Raw genomic sequence first — 21,467 nt, 5'->3', positions numbered from 1 at the left:
TGGGCACATATCAGGGACTTAAAAAACCCCACCTCTATCTTCTCCACTCTACATTGAGAAAAAGAGTAAAAATCAGAGCTCCTCAAAATTTAAAGAATAAATAGGAGCTGACTGCGGTCCCTAGGCAGACATTCCCTGCATTTCGGTGCTGCTTTTGCTACTGTCAGCTTAACTTTAAGCTCTGACAGGCTCTGAACTGTGGCTTCATCCCACCTCAGGGGACTCCGAGCAAGAAGTCATGCTGAAAACCAAGACTCCCAAAGCCACGGTGGGAGGGCTGAGCCCCACCAAGGAATACACCCTGCAGGTCTATGTGCTCAACGGCTCCCAGGAAGCCCTGTTTGCCAAGAGGAAATTTGTGAGTAAGTGGAGAGGGCTAAATTTTACCACTCAGAGCTCCTGAGGCTCCTGGGGATGTGGCTGCACAGAGCTCATCCTCTGGCACACACCCTGCAGACTCTTTGGCAATCACAGAGCCTGGTACTGTTTTGGTTGGAAGGCTGGAAAGGGAGATCGGGAAGACTCAGGGGATGAGGGAGGGACTGTGGCTTACAGGCCTCTCTAGATGGGCAGTTTCTCTGTTTTTGGTCTTCCTACAGTAGAGGAACTCAAAAATGCATCCCAGACTAGAAGTAACCGAAGGAACGCAGGAGCTGCATCAGGAAAGAACCTCACCTCCTCGGGGAGCTCGGCAGCTGAGCACAGTTGGGTGGCAGAGGCCACCCCACCACCCCTGAACACTGCCCTGTCCCAGACAGGTGGGTGCTGTCACCATTCTGGAGTCACATGGGATTGATTTTGAGCCGCGGCCTGTGCCGTGCTGCCATGGCTGGAGCACACAGCTGTCCCTAAAACCATTCCCACTTTCTCCCTGCAACCTCCCTTCATCAGATATATTCTGTCAGTGAAACTTGCTAGCCTGGTCTCATCCTTTGCATACAATTCTTAGCTACAGGAACACAGTAAAACACTTAAAAATATTTGCCCCTCATTCCAGCCAAGCTGACAATGCACGTCCAAGTATCCAAATTCAGCAGATGCAAACTTATCCTTCAACTGAATGTGGATCCTTGGAGAACAAGCTGCTCCCTAAGCACTGCGGCTAATGGTGCTTTTCCCCCTAAGCTCTGTGCTCCAAGGATGGCTGCAGGTGCTCTACAAGAAGGATTTCCTCAACCTCCCTGGCTGAGGACTGTATGTAACTACAGAGTCTCATGTTTCCATGAGCTCAAAAGGGAATTACACCTGCTGATGGAAGAAAGATCCATCACGGACGTTATCCAAAAAGTCTTGGGTGTTTGTGAGTCACAGATTGCTGAGCTCTGGAGAGCAACTGGGTATGAAGTCCCTTGGGATATTTTCCCTGGTTTATATTTTATAAACATTCATTGTTTTTCATCATCAAGGATAATGGGAGAGACAAACTTGCTGATGTGATCCGTTCCTAACATTAACTCCTGAGCACACATGCAGCCCTGTTAGAGAGGTATGAATGAAGGTGGTGTCAGTCTATGCACCTATTTGCATAAATCTGTAGGAATTTTACCCTCTCTGAGGTCCTTCCACCTGTGTCAAGTGTGGCTCAAATCAGCTGAGAAGTGGGGTTCCATGGGGATAACACAGTTAGGGACAATGGAATTTTTCTATTTGGAGCACAGCAAAGGACAGAGCTGAAAAGAAAAGGCAGAAGGGGATTCAGCCAAAGAGCTCCGGAGAAACGACAAGAAACCAGCCCAGTGTGGAGGCCAGCGTGACAGAAACAACATCAATTACCCCAAAATCATCCCCGCGTACTCCTGAAAACGCAGAGCGAGAGTCTCCAGGAAAAGAAAAACCCCCAAAGGATTCACTGAGGCGAGGTGAGAAGGGGTTCAAACATGTCTTTCTCCTTCTTCCCTGCTCTTTTCCCTAACATGCACTGAATTCAAGCTTTCCATCCCACCCCCTGCCCCCCAGAGTACAGTGCTGCTGGTTGTGCTTCCAATCACTAGGTCATGCTTTGGGAGCTGTCAGAGCCCACTGGAGAAATGTGGAGTTCTGTAGAACAACATGAATTCTAAGGAAAGCTGGAGTTAGGCCAAAAATTCCTTCCAGATGATTTAATTTATTGATTTTAATTGATTTGGCACTATTGTCTCTTCAGCGTTGTCATCTCCCCCTGCTTCTGGCAGATTCGTGTAAGCATTTGTGTTCTTCAGCAGAGCACCCCCAGCCATGGACCTTTCCAAGGTGTTTCCTTTGCAAACACCAGTGATGTTTGTTACCCAGCCTGCTCCTCCTTCTGGGCTTGTTCTTCGTGTTTCACAGATAACTGATCCATGAGGATCCTTCAGATTCAGTTGAGACTGTGACAGCTCCCAGCTCGGCTGAAATGGTGCGAATGGGATGGGCCAGAGAATCTGTGTCTGTGATAAGAGACAGAACCCTCTGGAGCCTGATAAATCTTAATGGGATAATCTGTTTCCCCTCCACCAAAGATGCAAAATCTGAGAAATACTCCAGGAAGATGCATTCAATTAGCAACATGCCGTATCTTATCCTCTGCTAAGCTGAAGGCCTGGGGTGGGGAGGAAGGCAGGGCTGGAGTATCCATGGTGCCAGCAGGTTTTTACGGGGAGATTGGATTTAATATAAAGCCATGAAATAATTGTAGCCCACAGGGGATCTCGTGATGGAATGGAATTAAGCAATCACCTGCAATTCTTGGAGACTTAGGCTAGATAAAAGGAAGCACTGGGCTGGGGCTGAGATGGAATGGAGCTGACAGCTTGCAGAGGGCAGTGCTTGGGTTAGCACACGCTTCCTGAGAGCATTAACCCCTTCTTTGCAGAGGTGCAGCTCCACACCACTCCGTTTCTTGGTACTGACATGGGTTATGCTTGGCTCTGTGGTTTTCACAAGATGCTGGCATGTGCCAGACTGGCAGATGGTCTATTCCACCATCCAGACAAGGCCCTGCCCAGCAGCTTCACTTTTTAGCTTAAAACTGAAGTGGGTTTCCTCCTTACAATTGCTTCTCTCAGTATCAAACCTTTCCCCTGCAGGCTCCCAGTTTCAGTGTGACACACCTGCAATGACTGATATCATCCTGCTTGTGGATGGGTCCTGGAGCATCGGACGCAACAATTTCAAGCTCATTAAGGAGTTCCTGAGCAATCTGATTTCCCCATTCAGTATTGCAGAAGACAAGATAAGAGTAGGTAGGACATGCTCCTGTTTCCTGACCTTGGGATGTTGATGTTTGAAGGAGCCTTGGTCTCTTGTCCCTGTGGCTATGTGCTCCTCTTGGGAGCTCTTATTCCTTTAGGATGCGGTCCTAGAGCTGCTCTTGGAAGCTTTTTCCATCTGGTAGCAAGCTCTGGCCTCTAGTGGCTGTGAAAAATATCTGCACAGTGAACAGGAGCGCTGTCTTTGGGCAGCACCAGGTCGGGTGGTGATGCTGAGATACTTTTGGGATTTGCTGCCATCTCTGATGAGGTGCTCAGCCACCAATGCACTGTGTGCAGTGGCAATGCCACACTGGGGCTGCTGTGAGTTCAGCTTGGAATGGGGCTGCTTCCAGCTCTGAGTGCTGCTGACAGCTGGGCTGTATGTGAAATAGGATGATGTAAATCCCTCTCAGCCTTTGAAACTGATTGTTTGACCCTGATTAACTTTGACACCTTATCAAACACCTCTGATCGTCATGAGAGGGGTGTGTACCCCTGTACCCCGTGGGGTCTGAGGCATCGCTTTGCCGCCTGCATGGCAGGACCATAAAATCATGGAATATCCTGAGTTGGAAGGGACCCACAAGGATCATCGGGTCCAAGTCCTGGCCCTGCACAGAACACCCTGAGAATCCCACCCTGGGCCTGAGAGCATTGTCCAAGTGCTCCTGGAGCTCTGTGAGGCCTGGGACTGTGACCACTGCCCTGGGGAGCCTGTTCAGTGCCTGACCACCCTCTGGGGGAAGAACCTTTTCCTAATGTCCAACCTAAACCTCCTCCCCTGACTCAACTTCATGCTATTTTCTCAGAACCACACAGAGAAGTGGAGTTAGAAGCCCCATCTGCTCACCCCCAGTCCCTTTCATTATTTTGTGTCATCCTTCCTGGCAATCCTGACACCGGCTCCCAGAGTGGGTCTCCTGCAGCTCACCTGGGCTGGCTGGATGCCCATAGCTCCTGTTTTTCCCAGGGCTGTCCCAGTACAGCAGTGACCCCCGCACGGAGTGGGATCTGAGCGCTTACTCCACGAGGGAACAGGTGCTGGAGGCCGTGAGGAATTTGCGGTACAAGGGTGGCAACACCTTTACAGGTAACTCCACCTTACAGGGCTCTAAACAGCCCTTGCAGCCACAGTGGGAGAAGCTGTTCCCGTGAGACAATGTGCTCTGTGGGGCTGTGGCTGCTGGGGAGCAGAAAAAAGAGTAAAGGCATGGGGGTTGTTTGGAGGGCTGTGGCACAGCCTCCATCTCTGCTCCTCCCCAGGTCTAGCACTGACCCACGTCCTGGAGCAGAATCTGAAACCAGATGCTGGTGCCCGGCTGGAGGCTGAGAAGTTGGTAATCCTCCTGACTGATGGGAAATCCCAGGATGATGCCAACCTGGCTGCTCAGACCTTGAAAAACCTGGGCATAGAGATATTTGCCATCGGTAAGATCACAGCCATTGATAATCTGTAGGACAAAGCCAACCTATTTTTGGTCATCTTTAAATTGAAGGTTACGTTCCCTCAACTTTGACAGAAGGATCCTAAGGCTGTAAAACTGAAGTAGTGGATGAGACCTCATTACATTGAGGCTAAGATGAAAATTAACTCATTTATTCAGCACAGGCAGTGTTTTCAAAGAATATATTTTTTTTTTTTAGAAAAAGCATTCACGTGGGAGATTTCACACCTCCCATCTAAAGACCTTTAGGAGCCTCAGGGACCTGTGCCATGAGAACAATATTCTCAGCTGTGGAATTAGGCCAGAGAATGTTATATTGGGGATGGCAGGAGACCTCCTGTATTATTACTGCCTCTCACAACTTCCCATTTCTCTAAATAACAGCATTATTTGCTCTTCACTGTCCAGCAGCAACACTGAGACACAAAATGGCCTTGAGCAGCTCCGGCCTTGATGACCACACAAGGTCTGCTAGAGATTGATACATGAGTTACATAAAAACTCTCCTGAAATTGCAGTCTCCAAAAGTTTGTGCTAATCTGTGTTGGGAACATGCAAGCGAGCTTTTATTGCATAGGGTTATGTGGGTAAGTGGCTTTTATGGAGGGAGGAGAGGTGCTGAGCCTCCTTGGACAGTGGTAGGGAACCCTGAACCTAGCTCTGGGAAGCAAAATGAGTTGTACTGTGGAGCTTGGTCTGCAGAGAGTTAATGAGGATGAGGAGCTGAAGGATGGGGATGGAGGATGCTCTGTGATGGAGAAGTTCTGTTATACAAATGGGCTGCTTTTTGCTCATCCCTGACTCTGTGGGATGCAGTGTGATGTTCTGATGAACAACAGGCTCTCTGTGGGGAGTGCTGGCACCTCATAAATATAAAATGGTTGTTTGTTCATTCAGTCCCTTATCCGTTTATGCCAACAGCCTCTCAGGTTGAAAAATACCTCCCTTCCTGATAGCAAAGCCTGCAAGTGGTGAGGAGGCAGGAGGACAGAAGGAGGATTCACCAGACTGTCTCCAGGCTGCTAAAGGCCTTCTGAGCTGAAAGCTCTTCCCAGGCTGGGCTGAGGTGGTTGCTGCAGGAAAGCCCAGGGCCACTAAGACACCCCTCTGCCACTGGGACAACTGGGAGGCTGTTCTTGGAGAGCAGGGTGATGGTAAACCCACCTCTGGGGAGTCCCTCTGCTCCTGTCTGGGGAGGTTCTCAGCCTCGTTCTCTGGTCGCAGGGGTGAAGAACGCGGACGAGGCGGAGCTGAGGCAAGTGGCCTCGGAGCCGCTGGAGCTCACCGTGTACAACGTGCTGGACTTCCCCCTGCTCAGCTCCCTGGTCAGCAAACTCACACGGGTCCTGTGCACCAGGATCAAGGAGAGGAGCCACAAGGAAACCACAGGTGAGGTGGGACCTCCTCAGTGAGGGCTGAGCTTCCTGCTGCTCACCATCCCCCTTCCTCTTGGTGGATAAAATCCCCTCAAGACAATAATAACCACTATATGGAAAAGGAGCTTCCTTTCCCTCTTCCTTTACCATATGGTGTGATAAATGTGTTGTAACCATCTTCTTTTCCGAGTTTCTTCCAACGAGGCAGAAAAAGCAGGAGAACTAATAGGAAAATATACTAGGGAAAGTCTATGGAGTAAATGTGGAGGTAAGGTGAGGAAATAATAAAACACCTAAACACATCAGTTTTTTCTCCACAAAACTTTTAATATTGGATCTCCAACAAGTTAAAATCAAGCAGCCATTTCTTTCCTTTGCTGGGAACAGCTTGCATGATGAAGAGCATGAAGAACCACTCCAGATGTTAACTTAGATCCTCAAGAGAAATATCGTGTACACATTTCCACCTCTTTCTGCTCTAAGATTGACCTAAGCAGAATGGAAAAGTCTAAATTTCAAGCATACTTTCATTTAATGCTCTGGAGATCCATATTAATAAATTCCTTTATTCTTATTTGTATTTGGCATAGACATTTTACAAAGGTAAAGGTTAGGCTGAAGAAAAATGGGCTTGTCCAAGACGAAACCAAAGCAATTTTTGCTTGTTAATTTTGGCAAATTTTTGTGCTTGAGGAACGCAGACTTGTGTTGAAGAATTATTTGCAGCACCCAGCAAAATACACAGCCTGTTCTCTATGGAGTATTTATGTTCTCCGTACAGCCAGTTTTAAAATATTTATTTCAGAGCAGTCTGGAACAGTTTCTATACTCTATAGGGAAGGAGACTGCAACTTGGTTTGAAAAATGTCACTCATGTTTATGAGCTGGAAAGTACATTTGGCATGAGAAGTGTGAATATAAGAAAATAACTGTGGTTTTAATTCCTAGGCAGCGCTGTGAAAGATACCCCTGCCAACACGGGTCCCCAGATCAGCCCAACTGACCTGAAAATATCTGCTGTGACCTCCAAGAGCATGCACTTGGCCTGGAGCCCTCCTCTGAGACCACCAAAGAAATACCGGGTTGTGTATTATCCATCCAAGGGTGGGACACCCAAAGAGGTGAGAGACCTTTCCCTGGACACCTGAGACTGCCACAGCTTCCAGATGGTGGCTGGCAGTTTAAGGAGGCTTGGGTGGACAAAAAGAGGATGGCAATGGGGTATCAGTTAAGCCAGAGATGAAATTAAATGCACCATGAGTGTAAATGTGAAGAGGTAATAGGGTGATAAGATAGAAGACACTGATTTTTCTCTTAGCCGGTGTTATCCCCTCCCTAAATCATGTGTTTTGACTTGGAGAGGACACTCAGGTACAGAGAGCCAAGGATATCTCTGATGGATATGATTTAAAGAAGCAAATCCAAATCATGGATGAATTTCCATTGATTTCAGTGAGAGCATGGCTGGAGTCTTGTGCTCAGTGTTTGCAGAGATCCCAGGTTTAGAGGACAGGAATCCTTTTTGCCTCTCACCTCTCTGCTTTGGGGAGATGCTGGCTATCACAAAGTGCAGAGGGCAACTGGGCTTCGTGTTTCTGGGCACAGATCTGCCACAGAGAAGCCACACTGGCCAGGGATGGCCAGTTCAGCCGTTCCATTGCTGAAGAGCAGTAGCACCTCCCTGCCCTGACAGCCCTCCCTTGTGCTTGCAGGTGGTTTTAGAGGGAGCAGAGTCCTCTCTGCAGCTGTCCAACCTGACCTCGCACACGGAGTACCTGGTGTCGGTGATCCCTGTGTACGACACCGCGGTGGGGGACGGGCTGAGAGGCGTCACCTCCACACGTAGGTCGTGAGTACAGAGAATTGTGCTGAGGAAAGGCAAACAGAGCTCGATCTCTGACCACCTCCGACTGGAGAATGCCATTGTACATTTCCTCACCCCTCAAGTTCGGGCTATCTACAGCTCTCTTTATCTGTGGAGGTGCTCAGAACTCAACCAGACAAGACCCTGAGCAACCTGTGCTTTGAGCAGCAGGTTGGGCCCGAGACCTCCAGGGATCCTTCCCACCTGTGTCATTCTGCAAAGCAGAATGTGGCAGTAACACACCCTGCTAGAAATATACTGCAACTCCTTGCTGGTTTTTTATCCATGGGCGCCGAGTGAATTAAACTCTCTGTAAAGTAGAGACTGTGTTAGATGTGGGGTGGGTGCCTGCCAGCTTGCAGTAGCTGTTGTAAAGCCAGGTATCCCCTGGGTTTTGAGTTGTTGCAGACCTCATACACTGAAGGTACCTTTGTGCCTTATTTTTCTCTTTAGTGCCTTTGTCTTCCCCTCGTTCCCTGCGTGTCTCTGAGCTGAGCCACAACAGTCTGAGGCTGAGCTGGAAAGCAGCCCAGGGAGCCACGCACTACCTGGTGCTCTGCTCTGCAGCCCCTGATGGAGCAGAAGACTATACAACAGAGGTAGAGTTTGTGACAATAATGATAATACTGTTTTTTCTCTGTCTGGGCTGAGTTTAGTGCTAGCTCTAAGATTTGGCAATTGGTATCATGTGGGCAAAGAAAAAAAATCTATCAGAATTATTGCCAGAAACAGCTTTCATAAAGGATTCTTTTTTATGGTTTGTCTCAAAGTGATTTATAACTGTGAGGGTTTCACGTGGGAAATCAAGACATGGGAGAGATCTCACTGCCTCCTGGGGCCCTGGAAACCCAGGCACTGAACTCACATCCTTGCAGCCCCAAGTGTAATTGTTGTATCCTTGAGGCTGTACATAAACATCTTGATTGTGTGTATCTTTAAAAGTTAACTGAAAATGTGTTAGGGCGGATTTTGCTGACATCTGAAAACAGACCTATGACACTGCAGATGAAAGAAACAATGCTTGGTGGATGGAAAATCCTTGAAAACATCTAACAATGCTTTGTTGTGTGTTTTAACACATTACCTGGAGTACCTGTAGGCTGAGGATATGAATTTTAAAAAAACAGAGTGGGGAGGAACATTTACTACGTCTTTGACTAAGATTGCCCCTCTGAATGCACAGCGATAGAGGCAATTGCAGGACGGTTTTCAAAACAGATCAATTAATACTCTGCTTTCAGTGCATAATCACGGGGTTTTAATAAGATTCAGAACATCTGAAGCAAGACCGACACTCAAATTTGTATTTCAGAATATTAAAACATTTCCACAGTTACCTGACCTACTCCCTGTTAGAGTGCAATGCTCCAGGCCGATGGGATGTCTGCAAAACCAGCATTAAAATGTTCCCAGCTTTTTATAAGCTGTGCTCCAATGTGTGCAGACTCCTAAGTGTCCCCGTGGTGCCTTTCTGCAGCGAGCAGAGCTGTGCCCGTGCCGTGTTAGCAGCAGATGGCAGCAGCCCGGCTGCTCTGGGGCTGCTGGCAGCGCTCCTGCCAGAGCTTCCCGTGTGTCTGAGAAAAGCAGGACCACAGCTCTTGAATACCCCCCGATCCAACCCAGAGCAGCAGCGTTTTGGTCTGAGAGAATCAGGGCTCTGCAGAGCAGGGTAGGAGGGGGTGCTGTGTATCCCCAAAGGGTTTGGTGTCCCAGGGCAAGAGAGACAGAGATCGCCTGCCCAGGTGGGGAAGGGACTGGAGAAGAGGAGAATGAGGGGAGACATCATCGGGGTCTGCAGCTTCCTCATGAGGGGAAGTGGAGGGGCAGCTCCCCTCTGTGTGACCAGCGACAGGACCCGAGGGAGCAGCCGGAGCTGTGTCAGGGCAGGTTTAGGTTGGAGGTTAGGAAAAGGTTCTACCCAGAGGATGGCTGGGTGAGGGAACAGGCTGTGAATAGTCACAGCAGCAGCCTGACAGAACTCAAAGAAAATTTGGACAACACTCTCAGGGACACGGTTGGATTCATAGGGTTTTCCTGTTCAGGAACAGGACTTGGATTCTGATGATCATTGTGAGTCCATTCCAACTCAGGATGTTCTGTGATACTACGATTCTAAGACCATTCTAGATTGGAGATGACCCCTAAGTGTAACCAAAGGGTGCTTGGCCCATGCCTCTGTAAGGTCCTGCTCTCTTAAGTGCATTGGGAGATACCCTAGAGCTGAAGGGTACCCTAAACCCCCTCTCTGTTGGCAGGTGAAGGTGACCCAGCCCGAGGTGCTGCTGGAGGGGCTGTCCCCCAGCACTGGGTACTCTGTGGCAGTGTATGCCATGTATGGGGAAGATGCCAGTGATCCAGCCAGCATCCAGGAAACCACCTGTAAGTGCTGCTGCTCCCTACTGAGTTGTTATTAAACACTTAAGGCAGGAGGGACGTGTGAAATGAGGTGCTTCCCATATTGTGCATCTGGCCTCTTTCCTGCTGGATCTGAAGCAAGTATTGGTCCTCAAGGGGATGTCTAATTGCATGGTGAGCTGTGAAAAAGGAGTGATGCTCCCCTGGTAAAAAAGGACTCCTGAAAGAGGTGTTCCTTGAAGTCTTTGTTGTCTGGGGTGGGAGAAGGCAATCATCTGGCTCATCCTCACCTAAATCTGTGGCAGCCCTTCATAACCTCCCAGATATGTGTGTGTGGTAGTGAATAAAGAGAATATTTGCCTGCGTAGTTGAATGAGCCTCTTGGTTCAAGGTGGGATCATCTGAGGGCAGCGGGAGGCAGCGGGTGGCATTGCCATTGTGCAGCCTGTGAAGGCTCAGAGTGCTGTCACTAACTGTTGTTGCAGTGGCCTTGAGTCCTCCCAGGTACCTGAGCTTCTCCGAGCTCAGCCATGCTTCCGTGCGGGTCAGCTGGGAGGCCGCGGCCCCGGCCGTGCGGGCTCACCACGTCACCTATGTCTCTAGCAGAGGGGGCAACGCTGGAGAGGTGAGTCCTCAGGGGCTGGGGGAAGGGAAAGGAGCTTGGGAAGTTGGATAATGCCCTGTTGTCCTTCAGCTGCATGATTCAGGGAGAGCTTGTGTGCTGGCAGTGTGTTAACTCTGAAATGGGCACTTTTGCTGCAGTTATCACCAAATGCTGACCTCTCTGCAGCTGTGCTCTCTAGAGCCATAGGATGGTTTGGGTTGGAAGGGACATCCATAACCACCTAGTCCAACGCCTCTGCAGTGAGCAGGGACATCCTCAACTAGATCAGGTTGCTCAGATCCCCATCCAATCTGGCTTTGAATGTTTCTAGGGATGGGGCATCTACCACGTCTCTGGGTAACCTGTGCTAGTGTTTTACTACCTTTGTTGTCAAAGTCTTCCTTATATCTCATCTGAATCTACCTCTTTTAGTTTAAAGTCAGGACCCCTTGTCCTATAGCAACAAGCCTTGCTAAAAAAGTCTGTTCCCATCTTTCTTATAAGCTCCCTTTAAATATTGAAAGGCTGCAATAAGGTGTCTCTTTTTCTTCAGGCTGAACAAGCCCAAGTGTCTCAGCCTGCCTCATACAATACTCACACAACTCCCCCACTGCAGGTGGAAGTTCCTGGCACTGCAACATCCACTGTCCTGAGACCTCTGTCCTCCCTCACCCAATACTTCATCAGTGTCAGATCTACATACGATGAAGGGGACTCCTTTCCAATTACTGGCAATGTCACCACCTGTAAGTAGGCAACAGAAATACTTCTGGTCTCAGTAAGAGATGACAAAGTTGGTTTGTGGGCATCTGAACTGGGATGTTTTGAAGACTGGCCCCAGCAGCTCGTGGCCAAAACCCTTGCACAGAGTGCAGATGGCTGCTGTTCTTTGTGTGTGGAATATGTCCAACTGTGTTATGCTCAAAATGAGGTGGAAGGGATAAAGAAAATAAGCAAATTAAGAAAAGCATAATGTATCCCTAACATCTGCATCCTTGAGAGCCCTGCTAGTCTTCTTCCCTTTACAAAACTGGTGTGATATGTGTCCTCTCCGTAAATGAGATAATCTTTCTTAATTACAGCTTTAAAAATAATTTACCCCTGTCTGTCCTGATGACTGTTGTCATATGGGTCTGAAGAAGCGACAGACAGGCTGGTCTCAGGCATCTGCTTGGTTGATGTTGTGCTCCCCAGCCATCTGCTCCCCACCTTGGCTCTGACATGGTGCTGTCTGTGCCTGCACTTCAGCTCCTTTCCTTGTGCATCCCTCAGTGAAGGTCCCTGCTCCGCGCGCTCTGAAGGTCACCGAGCTCTCCGGGAGCAGCCTCCGCCTGCAGTGGGAAGCTGTCGCTGCCTCGGATGTGGTTGTCTATCAGATCAAGTGGAGCACAGCCAGTGGAGAGAAGCCTCAGGAGGTACGAGCCCACACAGAGCTCTGGGGAGGCTGGGCTGGCTCTGAACTCACCTGCAGGAGTGGCAGAGAGCTGCGTAGAACTATTCAGGCAGATGCACTCCAGCAGTTGAACAGTTCAGCAGGATCCCTCCTGGATCTGGCTGTAAGTGGAGCAGTCACCTTGAGTGCTGGAAGCAGGAGGGACAGCAAGGCAGAGTCCTACAGGCTCTGGGAAGATTGCAGAAGTGTCCTGGAAAACCTCAAGGATGAAATTTAATAGGGACAAGCAGAAAGTGTTAAGCTTAGGCAGGAATAATTAACCACAGGTATACAGGATGTAGAACAAATAGCTAAGAAGCAATTCAGTAGAAAAAGATCTGGGGTTGCAGAGGATCACCAGCCCCCAATGTCAAGATGCTGTGGAAAAGAAAAAGACAACACTCAAGTACTTATAGCTGGAGATACTGCTTCCAAGAAGGCAAAGCATTTTCTCTTCTCAGTGCTAGGAAACACTGATACTTTTGGGATACTGCTCTTTGGGAAGCATGAGGTCCAAGTGAGGAGCACACAGAGGAGAATGGCCAGAGACAGAGCTGGTGCAGGTGTGGCAGGGATGGACCAGGTGACTTCTTCCATGTGAAGCCCCTATTTTCAGTATGAGGTCAAACAGCAGTTTAAATGGAGGCTTAATACCTGAGCTTTTCCTGCAGTAAGAGAGACTAAGCATGTTCCATTTGGGCTGGAACTGAGGGGTACTGGGGCTTCTGTCCCTGGGCCTCCTAAAAGCTGGAAACTCAGCAAAGGGATTCAGTGCTCCAGGCAGGCACTGCCTTGTGTCAGAGCTCTGTGTGGTGGTGCTGAAGGAGCTGCTAATTGTAACGGGGCTGCAATGCACACACATCTGCTCTGCATTATTCAGGGCTGGAATTTTGCCTTTGCTTACATGTGTGCAGCCCCAAACAGTAAACTTTGGCCCCAAAGCCCAGTGCTAACTCATTTGTGCCTACAGACAAGCTATGAGCCTGGCACTTGGGTGGCATGAACCAGCCTGGGGCTGCTCGGGAGTGGGACTGACTCATTTCCTCCCCTGCTGCAGCTCTCCCTCGCTGGAAATGTGGCGACAGCCGTCCTGCCAGGCCTGCAGAAGAACACTGACTACAAAATATCCATCTGGGCCTACTACAAAGATGGTGCTCGAAGCGACACCGTTTCTGTTCACCACAGGACCAGTAAGTGACCAGTGCTGGGATCCACAGCCCAGGGATGACAAACAGGGCATGGGATGCCTCACAACTCAGCACGCACCAGCAGCTCAGACTGGTCGCCTCCAGCTCTGAAAACCCAAACCTGAATGCGTGAAAAAGTCTAGAGACATTTAGGCTTCTGTCTGAAAACGTTTTCAATCTGCCCCGAGAACAAGAGGCTGGACAATCACATCAGGCTGGTGCATTTTAGAGGCAACTGATAATCCTTGCACATGTTCCATGTAGAGTACATTTCATCCCTCCTGTGCTTCTGTGCAGTGCATGGATGGAAATGAACTCTGAGGGTGTCCAGCTGAATGTGTCACTGTGCTGCCTAAGGAACAGTTCTTGTTAATAAAATACTGCCTGTAAGGAGGGTGAAGATTTCCTGAGCTCTGTCGTTGCTGGGCTGTGCCTCACTGGGGGCATTACAAATATGGGAGGGAATCCTGCAGGCACACTCTGCCTTGGAAGCATTATCTGAATCTGGCTTTGTACAGGCAGGATATGAGATTTAACAGTGGCACTCCCAGAGGTCCTGGTAATTAATATTGCCTGTAAAATTGCTTTTGTGGAAGTGAATGGAACACAATCCATTCAACACCAGCAGTCCTCCCTCTCCTCTCAGATCTCATCCTTCTCTGCAGAATAAACTCATTTAGGCTGATGTTGAGCTGATGAAACCTGAAGTAAATGGTAATCTTGGAATAAGAAGCTCAGGTTTTATTAATAATAAATAATAATAACATTTTTATAGGAAACTACCTCAGACAAGTACCTTGGAGCTGCATACTGACAAAAGAAAAAGAAAGAGCAAGCATCCTATTGACATATGATGACAAGAGGACCATTAGAGCTGTTTGGAGGGTGTAGGAAAATTAATTACTGTGTTTTAAGCTATGAATTATGAAATGTCAGAGGAGCTCTCTCAGTCCAACAAAAGGACACGTGACAGTGCCCTTCTAGGCACGTTTGCACAAGCCAGTCCTTGTTGCTGCTGGCACCCCAGTGGGACAAGGAAAGCAATTTGATTTCTACTTGTCAGCTGCTGTCCTTGTGCAGGAGCCCTGGGAATTGTCAGGCTTTGCCTTTTGCATGAAGGAAGAAAAATTCTGTGGGAAGCCAGGTGTGCAGCTGTGCAGCCAACACAGGGTTCAGTGCCTGGGTGCTGCTGATCCCTTTGCAGGAGCAGTCAGGACACTGCCGTGCTTCTCCCAGCCAGTATTTGCATGTGAAATCAATGGTTTTGATGCTAATTATTTTCTCATGTTTGAAGTAAGAAGTGCCAACAGAGGAGAAGTGGCAGGGAAGAGGTGGCTGGTGATTTGCAGTGCTGCTCTGGGGCAGGTCAGGGGAAAACTGGGGATGCCAGAAAATTGCTGAAGGCTTGTGCAAGGGATGTACAGGAAGATGTGACACTAGGCAGGACTCTGGGAAATCCTGGGACATGGTTATATTTCAAATCTTCAGTGTTTCAAGCAAAAGCTGCCACCCTGTGCTGTGTGTGGTCAGCGTGGCCAGTGGTGTTAATCTACCATCAGAGCTGGTGGATAGTAACTCATTCAGACACAGCATGGAAATCTCGTATGTTATCTGAAAATCCAGACCCCTTGGTCTGACCTTTGAGCCCTCTGCCCCTTAATTTTCATTATAAAATGAAATTCTGAGGGCTGAAACATCGAAGAAAGCTCTCTGGTTCTCCTCCAGGTGGCAGACTTTGGGTTGCAGCCTGGTGAACAGGACTGATCAGGCTGTGCTGAGCAATACCAAAAGTGTGTGCTAGAGGAGGCTGTGGAAGGGAGGAAGTGTTTTCTTTTGCTTTCATCATTGCTTTTCTCTTTTTCTCTCTTGGCACCATCTCTTTATATAAGGATAGGTCAAGTCATAAAGTTTTTCTTAAAAATGTCTTGGTAGAACTTCCAAGAAATGCTGACGTTTACGGGCAATGACTGAAGCAAAACTCAGCAGGAACTGGTAACACAAGATTCTCTCCCTGTCCTTCATCCTTCCTGGAATACTTTCTTCTTTGAAGGTCAAGGGAAAACATTGCTGGGTCAGAGCAATGCTCTTTGCCTCTGGTTTTGTGAAATGGAACTGAGTTCTTCCCCTGGGGTGAGGTGAAAACACCAAGTTCATTTTATTCAGGGCCAATAATTCCTCTTGTCCCACCTGCAACACCCATTTTGAGACCAAATGTTTTACATTCATGGGACCCTGCAGATACCAATCCCTCACAAAATACAGGCCACCAGAAGCATCATCCTTTTGTAAAAACCAACAACACTCATCACTGTGATGTGTCATTTGGAAGGACTGGGATGAGGTCTCTCATCTTTCTGGTAGGAAAAAATAGTTGTTTCAAAGTTATGGTTTGAGACTTGTCATTTTATGAACTCAAAATCAGTGAATAGCTTTAGCTGGAGAAGAAAATTCGGAGACAGTGATATGGTGCAGGCCCCTTCTTGTCTTGGAGGAATTGGAGGTTTTTTTAATTCTTTGTTTTGACTAGAGGAAAGAAAAAAGTTTGGGATTATTTTTGAGTAACCCAGTTAGCAAACTTCTCCCTGCAGACTTTCCAAGAGGCAGAGCAGGAACAAAAGCATACTGATGTATTTCCCACAGACAACAAAACTGTTAAAATGTGCTGCTTACCCGTGGTTCTGATGTTTCTTTTTTCTTTTTGTTATATTTAGACTGAATTCTCATTTGAGCTGAGCTCTCCTTTCAACCCGTTTTATAAATTGTCAAGTGTAGCAGAGTCCTTATCCTTGACCAAAGACTTCCACAGTGATTATTTGTCATACTAATAAACAACCGTAGTGGTACTTCAAAGCCACACAAACCTTCCAAGCAAGCACAGGGCGGTGCAGATGCTGCTTTCCTGAGAGGAATCTGCTGGGACATGGAGGTGTTGCTGAATGGTGGTCCTTGGAAAATGCTGGAAAGGATGGCTTTGGTCCTGCTGAGAATCAGACAAGGACCCTCCTTTGTACTGAGGGAGAGTTCTTTCATTTAGGCTGAGGAAAAAGAACTTGAGCAAAAAACCCCAGTCCCTCGTTAGTCCTGGAGAAAAAAGAGAAAGCAGTTTGGATGGGAACTGCTGCTGAGGCTGGGCTGAGCCACCCTGGCTGGCTTTGCACTAAGTGTTTTATAAAGTGCCTGTGTGCCAGCAGCTTCTCCAGCCTGGGGCTGGGAAATCTCTTCATCCAGCTCCTCAGTGAGCTCTTCCTAGCAGAGTGTGCATGGTAAATAAAAGGGTTTGAAATGGGGGAATGAAGCTTCAACCCATGGCAGGAAAAAACATGGCTTATAGTGAATATATAATAATCATTGCAGGTGAGGATTTTGATGGAGTGGAGCCCAGAGTTTTATTCTTATTTGAGAACTTAGGTGCCTGTGATGCTGGTTAGACCTGAGAGCAAGCAGGGATTGCTCCTGTGGAGGACCAGAGGTTGAAGAGGTAAACAAAGACACAGATGGTGGCAGAGATGCTTCTATCCTCCAGAGCAGCTTCAGAAGGTGACCTGTCCCCTGTCTGTCAGATCCGTGCCATCAAATTCTGCCAGGCCCGAGGGCTTTCCAGAATAAATCTGACTAAAGACTTCCCCTAACTTTCCCTTTAAAGTTCACTTAAGCAGAGTCTGCCCTTACCTCAGCTGAAGGAAATAGGCAGTGCAGGCAGCAAAGATGCAGCACTGACTAAAAAAGTGCTGCTGAAGTGACTTTATTCCTACTCTTGTTTTCTTCTCTGCTTTACCTCGTGGTCGTGCACAGCAACAGCCTCCAGCCTGATTCAGCTGCTGCAGTCTTGGTTCAGCCTCAGTAAAAGTAAGCTCATTTTATACACAAAAGGGAAGGAGAATCGATGAAGATGCAAATGATCTTCACTCAACCTGTGCTTTAAGGTCACCCCAGGCTTTGCTGGGTGGGCAGAAGATCCTTACAGGCAAAACTGCAGAACAAAAACCTCATCACCTGGGTGTGTTTCTTTGACTGTCTTTAGGGCTCACCCATCATTTTTAGTGTCTTCTGAATAAATTCTCCCTTTGCTCTGTCCAAGACTTCTGTGTCTTCATACCAGCACAGGTTCAAGGGCAGACATGTGATTTTATGCTTGGAAACAAGCCCCAGGAGTAGATGTCCCCATGCTCTCAAGCCTCTTTTTGAGCTGATTAAGCCCCCTCTGCCTTTCCCTTCCTCACTCTCCATCTCTGCTCAGAGAAATCCCTCCAGCATAAGAGCCTCTGTCGTCAGATCCAGTTTGCTGCACAGCAGGACACCAGGGAAAGAAATGCATTTATGTAATTTAAAATGGCTCAGCTTTGGTCTCTGGCAAACTCTCTTCTGGCTGTCTGGCTCAGCCCATCTCCTGTTTGGGACACAAACATCCCAGGATGTATGTCCATACATCCCAGCCCAGGGCCAGAGAAGAGGGAGTAGCTCAGGGACGGTGTGTGACGCATTCCAGGGCTGTGGGTGTTGGTGTCAGAAGCTCTAGACAGAACACTGGTGTGCTGGATGCTCTGGATTTGGTTTTTTTTTTAAGAGTAATTTTAAAACAGAAAAAGCTGAAAAATATTAGAAATTAATAATGGATTAACTCTGATGTGTGATCCAGGTTTAATTGCCAGTAAAGCTGTTTGTCCAGTTTGATGAAACTCAATTCCGGTTTGAGTACCCTTGGTGTTTGTTTATGATGAGTACAATGGGTCTCTTTTCCTTGTGCTTTCAGGATTCTTTCACCCCTCCAAGCATTTTTCCCATGTCCTAGACTTGGAATTGCTGAATGCCTGAGGTGTGGTGTTGTACTTGGTCAATCCTCATCCCTCCAGAATCTATTTTCCTTCTTGCCTGATGCCCAGGGTGCCCACATCTGCTCTGAGCACTGATTAGCTGCACAGCAGAGCACTGAGGCCTTCAGAAATTGGCCAGGAAGCAAATGCTGCTGGCTCAATTTATAGAGATGTCTCCCTGCTTTTGATGCTGTTCACCTTCCATCCCTGCCACAGATTCCCGGAGCCCACCCACCAACCTCTTCATCGACTCCGAGACCCCCAGCAGCCTCCAGGTGCACTGGACCCCTCCTGATGGCCGTGTTCAGCACTACAAAATCACCTACAGCCCTGTTTCTGATGCTGCTGCCCAGCAAACTGTGAGTGCCCAACTCCTTTGTAGGGGAAAGACACTGGGCCAGAAGCCCATGGGGACAATGTGTCCAGAGGAACTCTGCTCACTCCAGTCAGGTTTACCATTAGGATATCAGGACTCAAAACCAAATCTCCTCCTGCTGATATGTTGCTTTGTAAACAGGACTCCAAGACTCTTTTGTAATTAAGATATTTTTCTCCATCAAAGCCACTGATAATGCAGCTTTCTCTGCTCCCTGAACTGGGGTGGGGAATTCTTAGAGGAAGAGGAGCGGGGGGATAAACCTACTGCCCCTCTGGCTTAGGGAGGTTAAATATTATCCTTTTAAAACACAGATTCCCTACTTAAACAGCCTGGTTATCCTGTTATAAGGCCCTTCTGCTGCATTTCCATGAGGAATACTGGAGTCTTTATAGGAGAAAACGCTTTTTCCCTGCACATGGCCAGACCAAGAGCAACACAGCCAGGCTTCTTTGGCTGATCTGAGCAGGAATGCTGCTGTGAGCCTCACATCCCAGGAGTCAGCCCCACCTAACCCTGGGCTGTGAGTAAGAACTGGAATGAGAACCCCAAACACCGGGATCTTTTTTCCCTCGTTGTAGATCATGGCTTCTGGCAAGAGCAGCAGTGTGACCCTGCAGTCCCTGCTGCCTGATCGAGCCTACAAGGTGACCATTTCTGCCATCCACTACACAGGAGAGAGCGAGAGCACATCCACGACGGGACGGACAGGTACAGGGATCAGCTGGAATGTGCACATTCTCCATCACCCTCCATCTCTCAGCCTCGAGGCAGCCTTTGCTGGGACAATAATGGCCTCACTTCCACTTGCCTCCGGCTGAGGCCAGGGTTTTGCTCAGCAATAGAATATTAGCCTTGAAGAGTGGAAATCCTGCCCCAATTTCTGTAGCCCTGTGAGTTATTGACAATTCTGGGATGAGTGGGAAGGGCTGGTGGCCCTTTGGGTTTTGAGCCAGGCATCACAATCTTGAATAACAGAGCTCAGGCATGGCCTCAAGTTGAGCTAGGAGAGGTTCAGGTCAGATATTAGGAAACATTTCTTCACTGAAAGCGTGGTTGAGCACTGGAAAATGCTCCCCAGGGAAGTGGTAGAGTCACTGTCCCTGGAAGAGCTAAAAAACCGAGCAGATGTGGCACTTGCCGATACGGTTGAGTGGACGTGGTGGTATTTGGTCAAAGGTTGGACTTGGTGATCTTTAAGGTTTTTTCCAACTTTATGATTTTGTGATTGCTTTCTCTTTCAGCTCCGGTGTTGTCTAAATTCCCTTCCATCCGAGGATTTGCCCCACCTAAAACAGAGGGTAAATCATCTCTAAAGTCATGCTTTGTTGTTAGGGGTTCTTAATTCAGTAGCAAACAGCACAGTGTGGGCTCTGCAGAGCAGCAGGAGGGGTCCATCAGCTCTTGACAGATGTCCTTGGGGACAATCCAAGGACAACCAGAAACCACAGAACTTCTTAACATCAGGCTCAGTAAAGAGACCGATGGTATTTTAGAGGATTTCTGCACAACTTGACCGAAATGTAGTGCAGGGAAGTGTGACATGTTTTAAATTAAAATTCCCTGTAAAGTCCCTTATTAAATTTAATGAACGTATGCTCTCATAGCTGATGTAAAGCAAACTATGAAATGGATTAGTGAGAAATGTTGAATTAAGAGGGTTATAAAAAGTTTTTAATAAGTAAATATTAGAATGAAGATATTGTGGCAGCGCTGGCTTTTCCTGACTATTTGAAACTATTCCAAGCAAAATTTCAGTTTTAAAATTTATTGAGTGAAGTCAAGATTGAAGAATGAGGCAGCTTAGATGAGAAAAAAAAGTTAGTTTATAGGCAACAAAGAACATACCAGATTAAGTTTTCAAGTGGTTTATTGAGGTGTTCAGATCACAGTGGAAAAGTTCTGTGAACTTGCAAGCAGAAAACAATCCTCCCAAAAGGCTGATGAGTCACCTTGTAGAATTTAACATAGCTGTTTGGCTATGACAGCTGAAAAGACGATAGAAGAAATACTAAACTCTTTATGTTTTATAAGGTACCTTTTTTTTTGAAGAAGGAGAGACAATACGTAACAATGCCGGGAAAACAGTTGGATGTGCAATAAAAGACTCCAATATTGATACATAACCAAATTATTGAGAAAAATGGTCTGACGTTGCAGGAGTGAGTGTTTATTGTACAGTGAGTAACTGCACTGGGCTGGGATTTGGAGAGAACAACAAAAAAACAAAGAGAGTAATAAGACAGCAGGAATCCTAGGCTGCAAAGTCTAGGGAAAGATTTTCAAAGCAGAAGTGTAACTGCCAGTGTCAGGTATCCTTGTCCTGACTCTGAGATGCTTCACCCAAGCTGAGCATTGCCTGATCAAAGAGCTGTGAGCAATCTCAGAGCCTTCCAACCTGGGAAGGAGGGGAGAATTGCCAGGGATGTCAGCAAGAGGGACTCTGGGGCCTGGGCGAGGGTCAGAACGAGCTCACTGACTCCCAAACAAGAAAGTCAGATACCTGGAAAATGGAGGAGTTTGCAGCCTGCTTTGGGATCATTTCTTTTTTGTTTTTCATTCACCATGCTTCAATTCCAAGAGAGCTGGAGAGGGAGAAGGGTGTGGAAAAATAGAACAAGGGGGAATGGCTTCAAACTGACAAAGAGCAGGTTTGGATTAGATGTTAGGAAGAAATTGTTCCCTGTGAGGGTGGTGAGGCCCTGGCACAGGGTGCCCAGAGAAGCTGTGGGTTCCCCATCCCTGAAAGTGTCCCAGGCCAGGTTGAATGGGGCTTGGAGCAACCTGGGACAGTGGAAGGTGTCCCTG

At 47.8% G+C, this 21,467-nt stretch overlaps 1 protein-coding gene across 4 annotated transcripts in view; it reads left to right on the top strand.

The window, feature by feature from the left end:
• Positions 1–21,467, top strand: part of COL20A1 (collagen type XX alpha 1 chain) — a 53,183-nt gene that overhangs the window by 9,744 nt on the left and 21,972 nt on the right. For all 4 annotated transcript variants that reach the window (XM_069034381.1, XM_069034380.1, XM_069034378.1 and 1 more), the window contains exons 4-21: positions 219–362; positions 600–758; positions 1,659–1,859; positions 3,045–3,200; positions 4,180–4,299; positions 4,473–4,637; positions 5,879–6,043; positions 6,979–7,151; positions 7,743–7,872; positions 8,348–8,493; positions 10,150–10,273; positions 10,735–10,874; positions 11,470–11,599; positions 12,126–12,268; positions 13,343–13,475; positions 18,500–18,642; positions 19,241–19,370; positions 19,904–19,960. In XM_069034381.1, the coding sequence (XP_068890482.1) occupies positions 219–362; positions 600–758; positions 1,659–1,859; positions 3,045–3,200; positions 4,180–4,299; positions 4,473–4,637; positions 5,879–6,043; positions 6,979–7,151; positions 7,743–7,872; positions 8,348–8,493; positions 10,150–10,273; positions 10,735–10,874; positions 11,470–11,599; positions 12,126–12,268; positions 13,343–13,475; positions 18,500–18,642; positions 19,241–19,370; positions 19,904–19,960 (2,559 nt within the window). The remainder of the gene's footprint in view (positions 1–218; positions 363–599; positions 759–1,658; positions 1,860–3,044; positions 3,201–4,179; positions 4,300–4,472; positions 4,638–5,878; positions 6,044–6,978; positions 7,152–7,742; positions 7,873–8,347; positions 8,494–10,149; positions 10,274–10,734; positions 10,875–11,469; positions 11,600–12,125; positions 12,269–13,342; positions 13,476–18,499; positions 18,643–19,240; positions 19,371–19,903; positions 19,961–21,467) is intronic.

Source organism: Aphelocoma coerulescens, chromosome 20 (genome assembly GCF_041296385.1).
Source record: "Aphelocoma coerulescens isolate FSJ_1873_10779 chromosome 20, UR_Acoe_1.0, whole genome shotgun sequence".
NCBI lineage: Eukaryota > Metazoa > Chordata > Aves > Passeriformes > Corvidae > Aphelocoma > Aphelocoma coerulescens.
The sequence above is the reverse complement of the archived record's forward strand: the minus strand, read 5'-3'. Positions and strand labels throughout refer to the sequence as shown.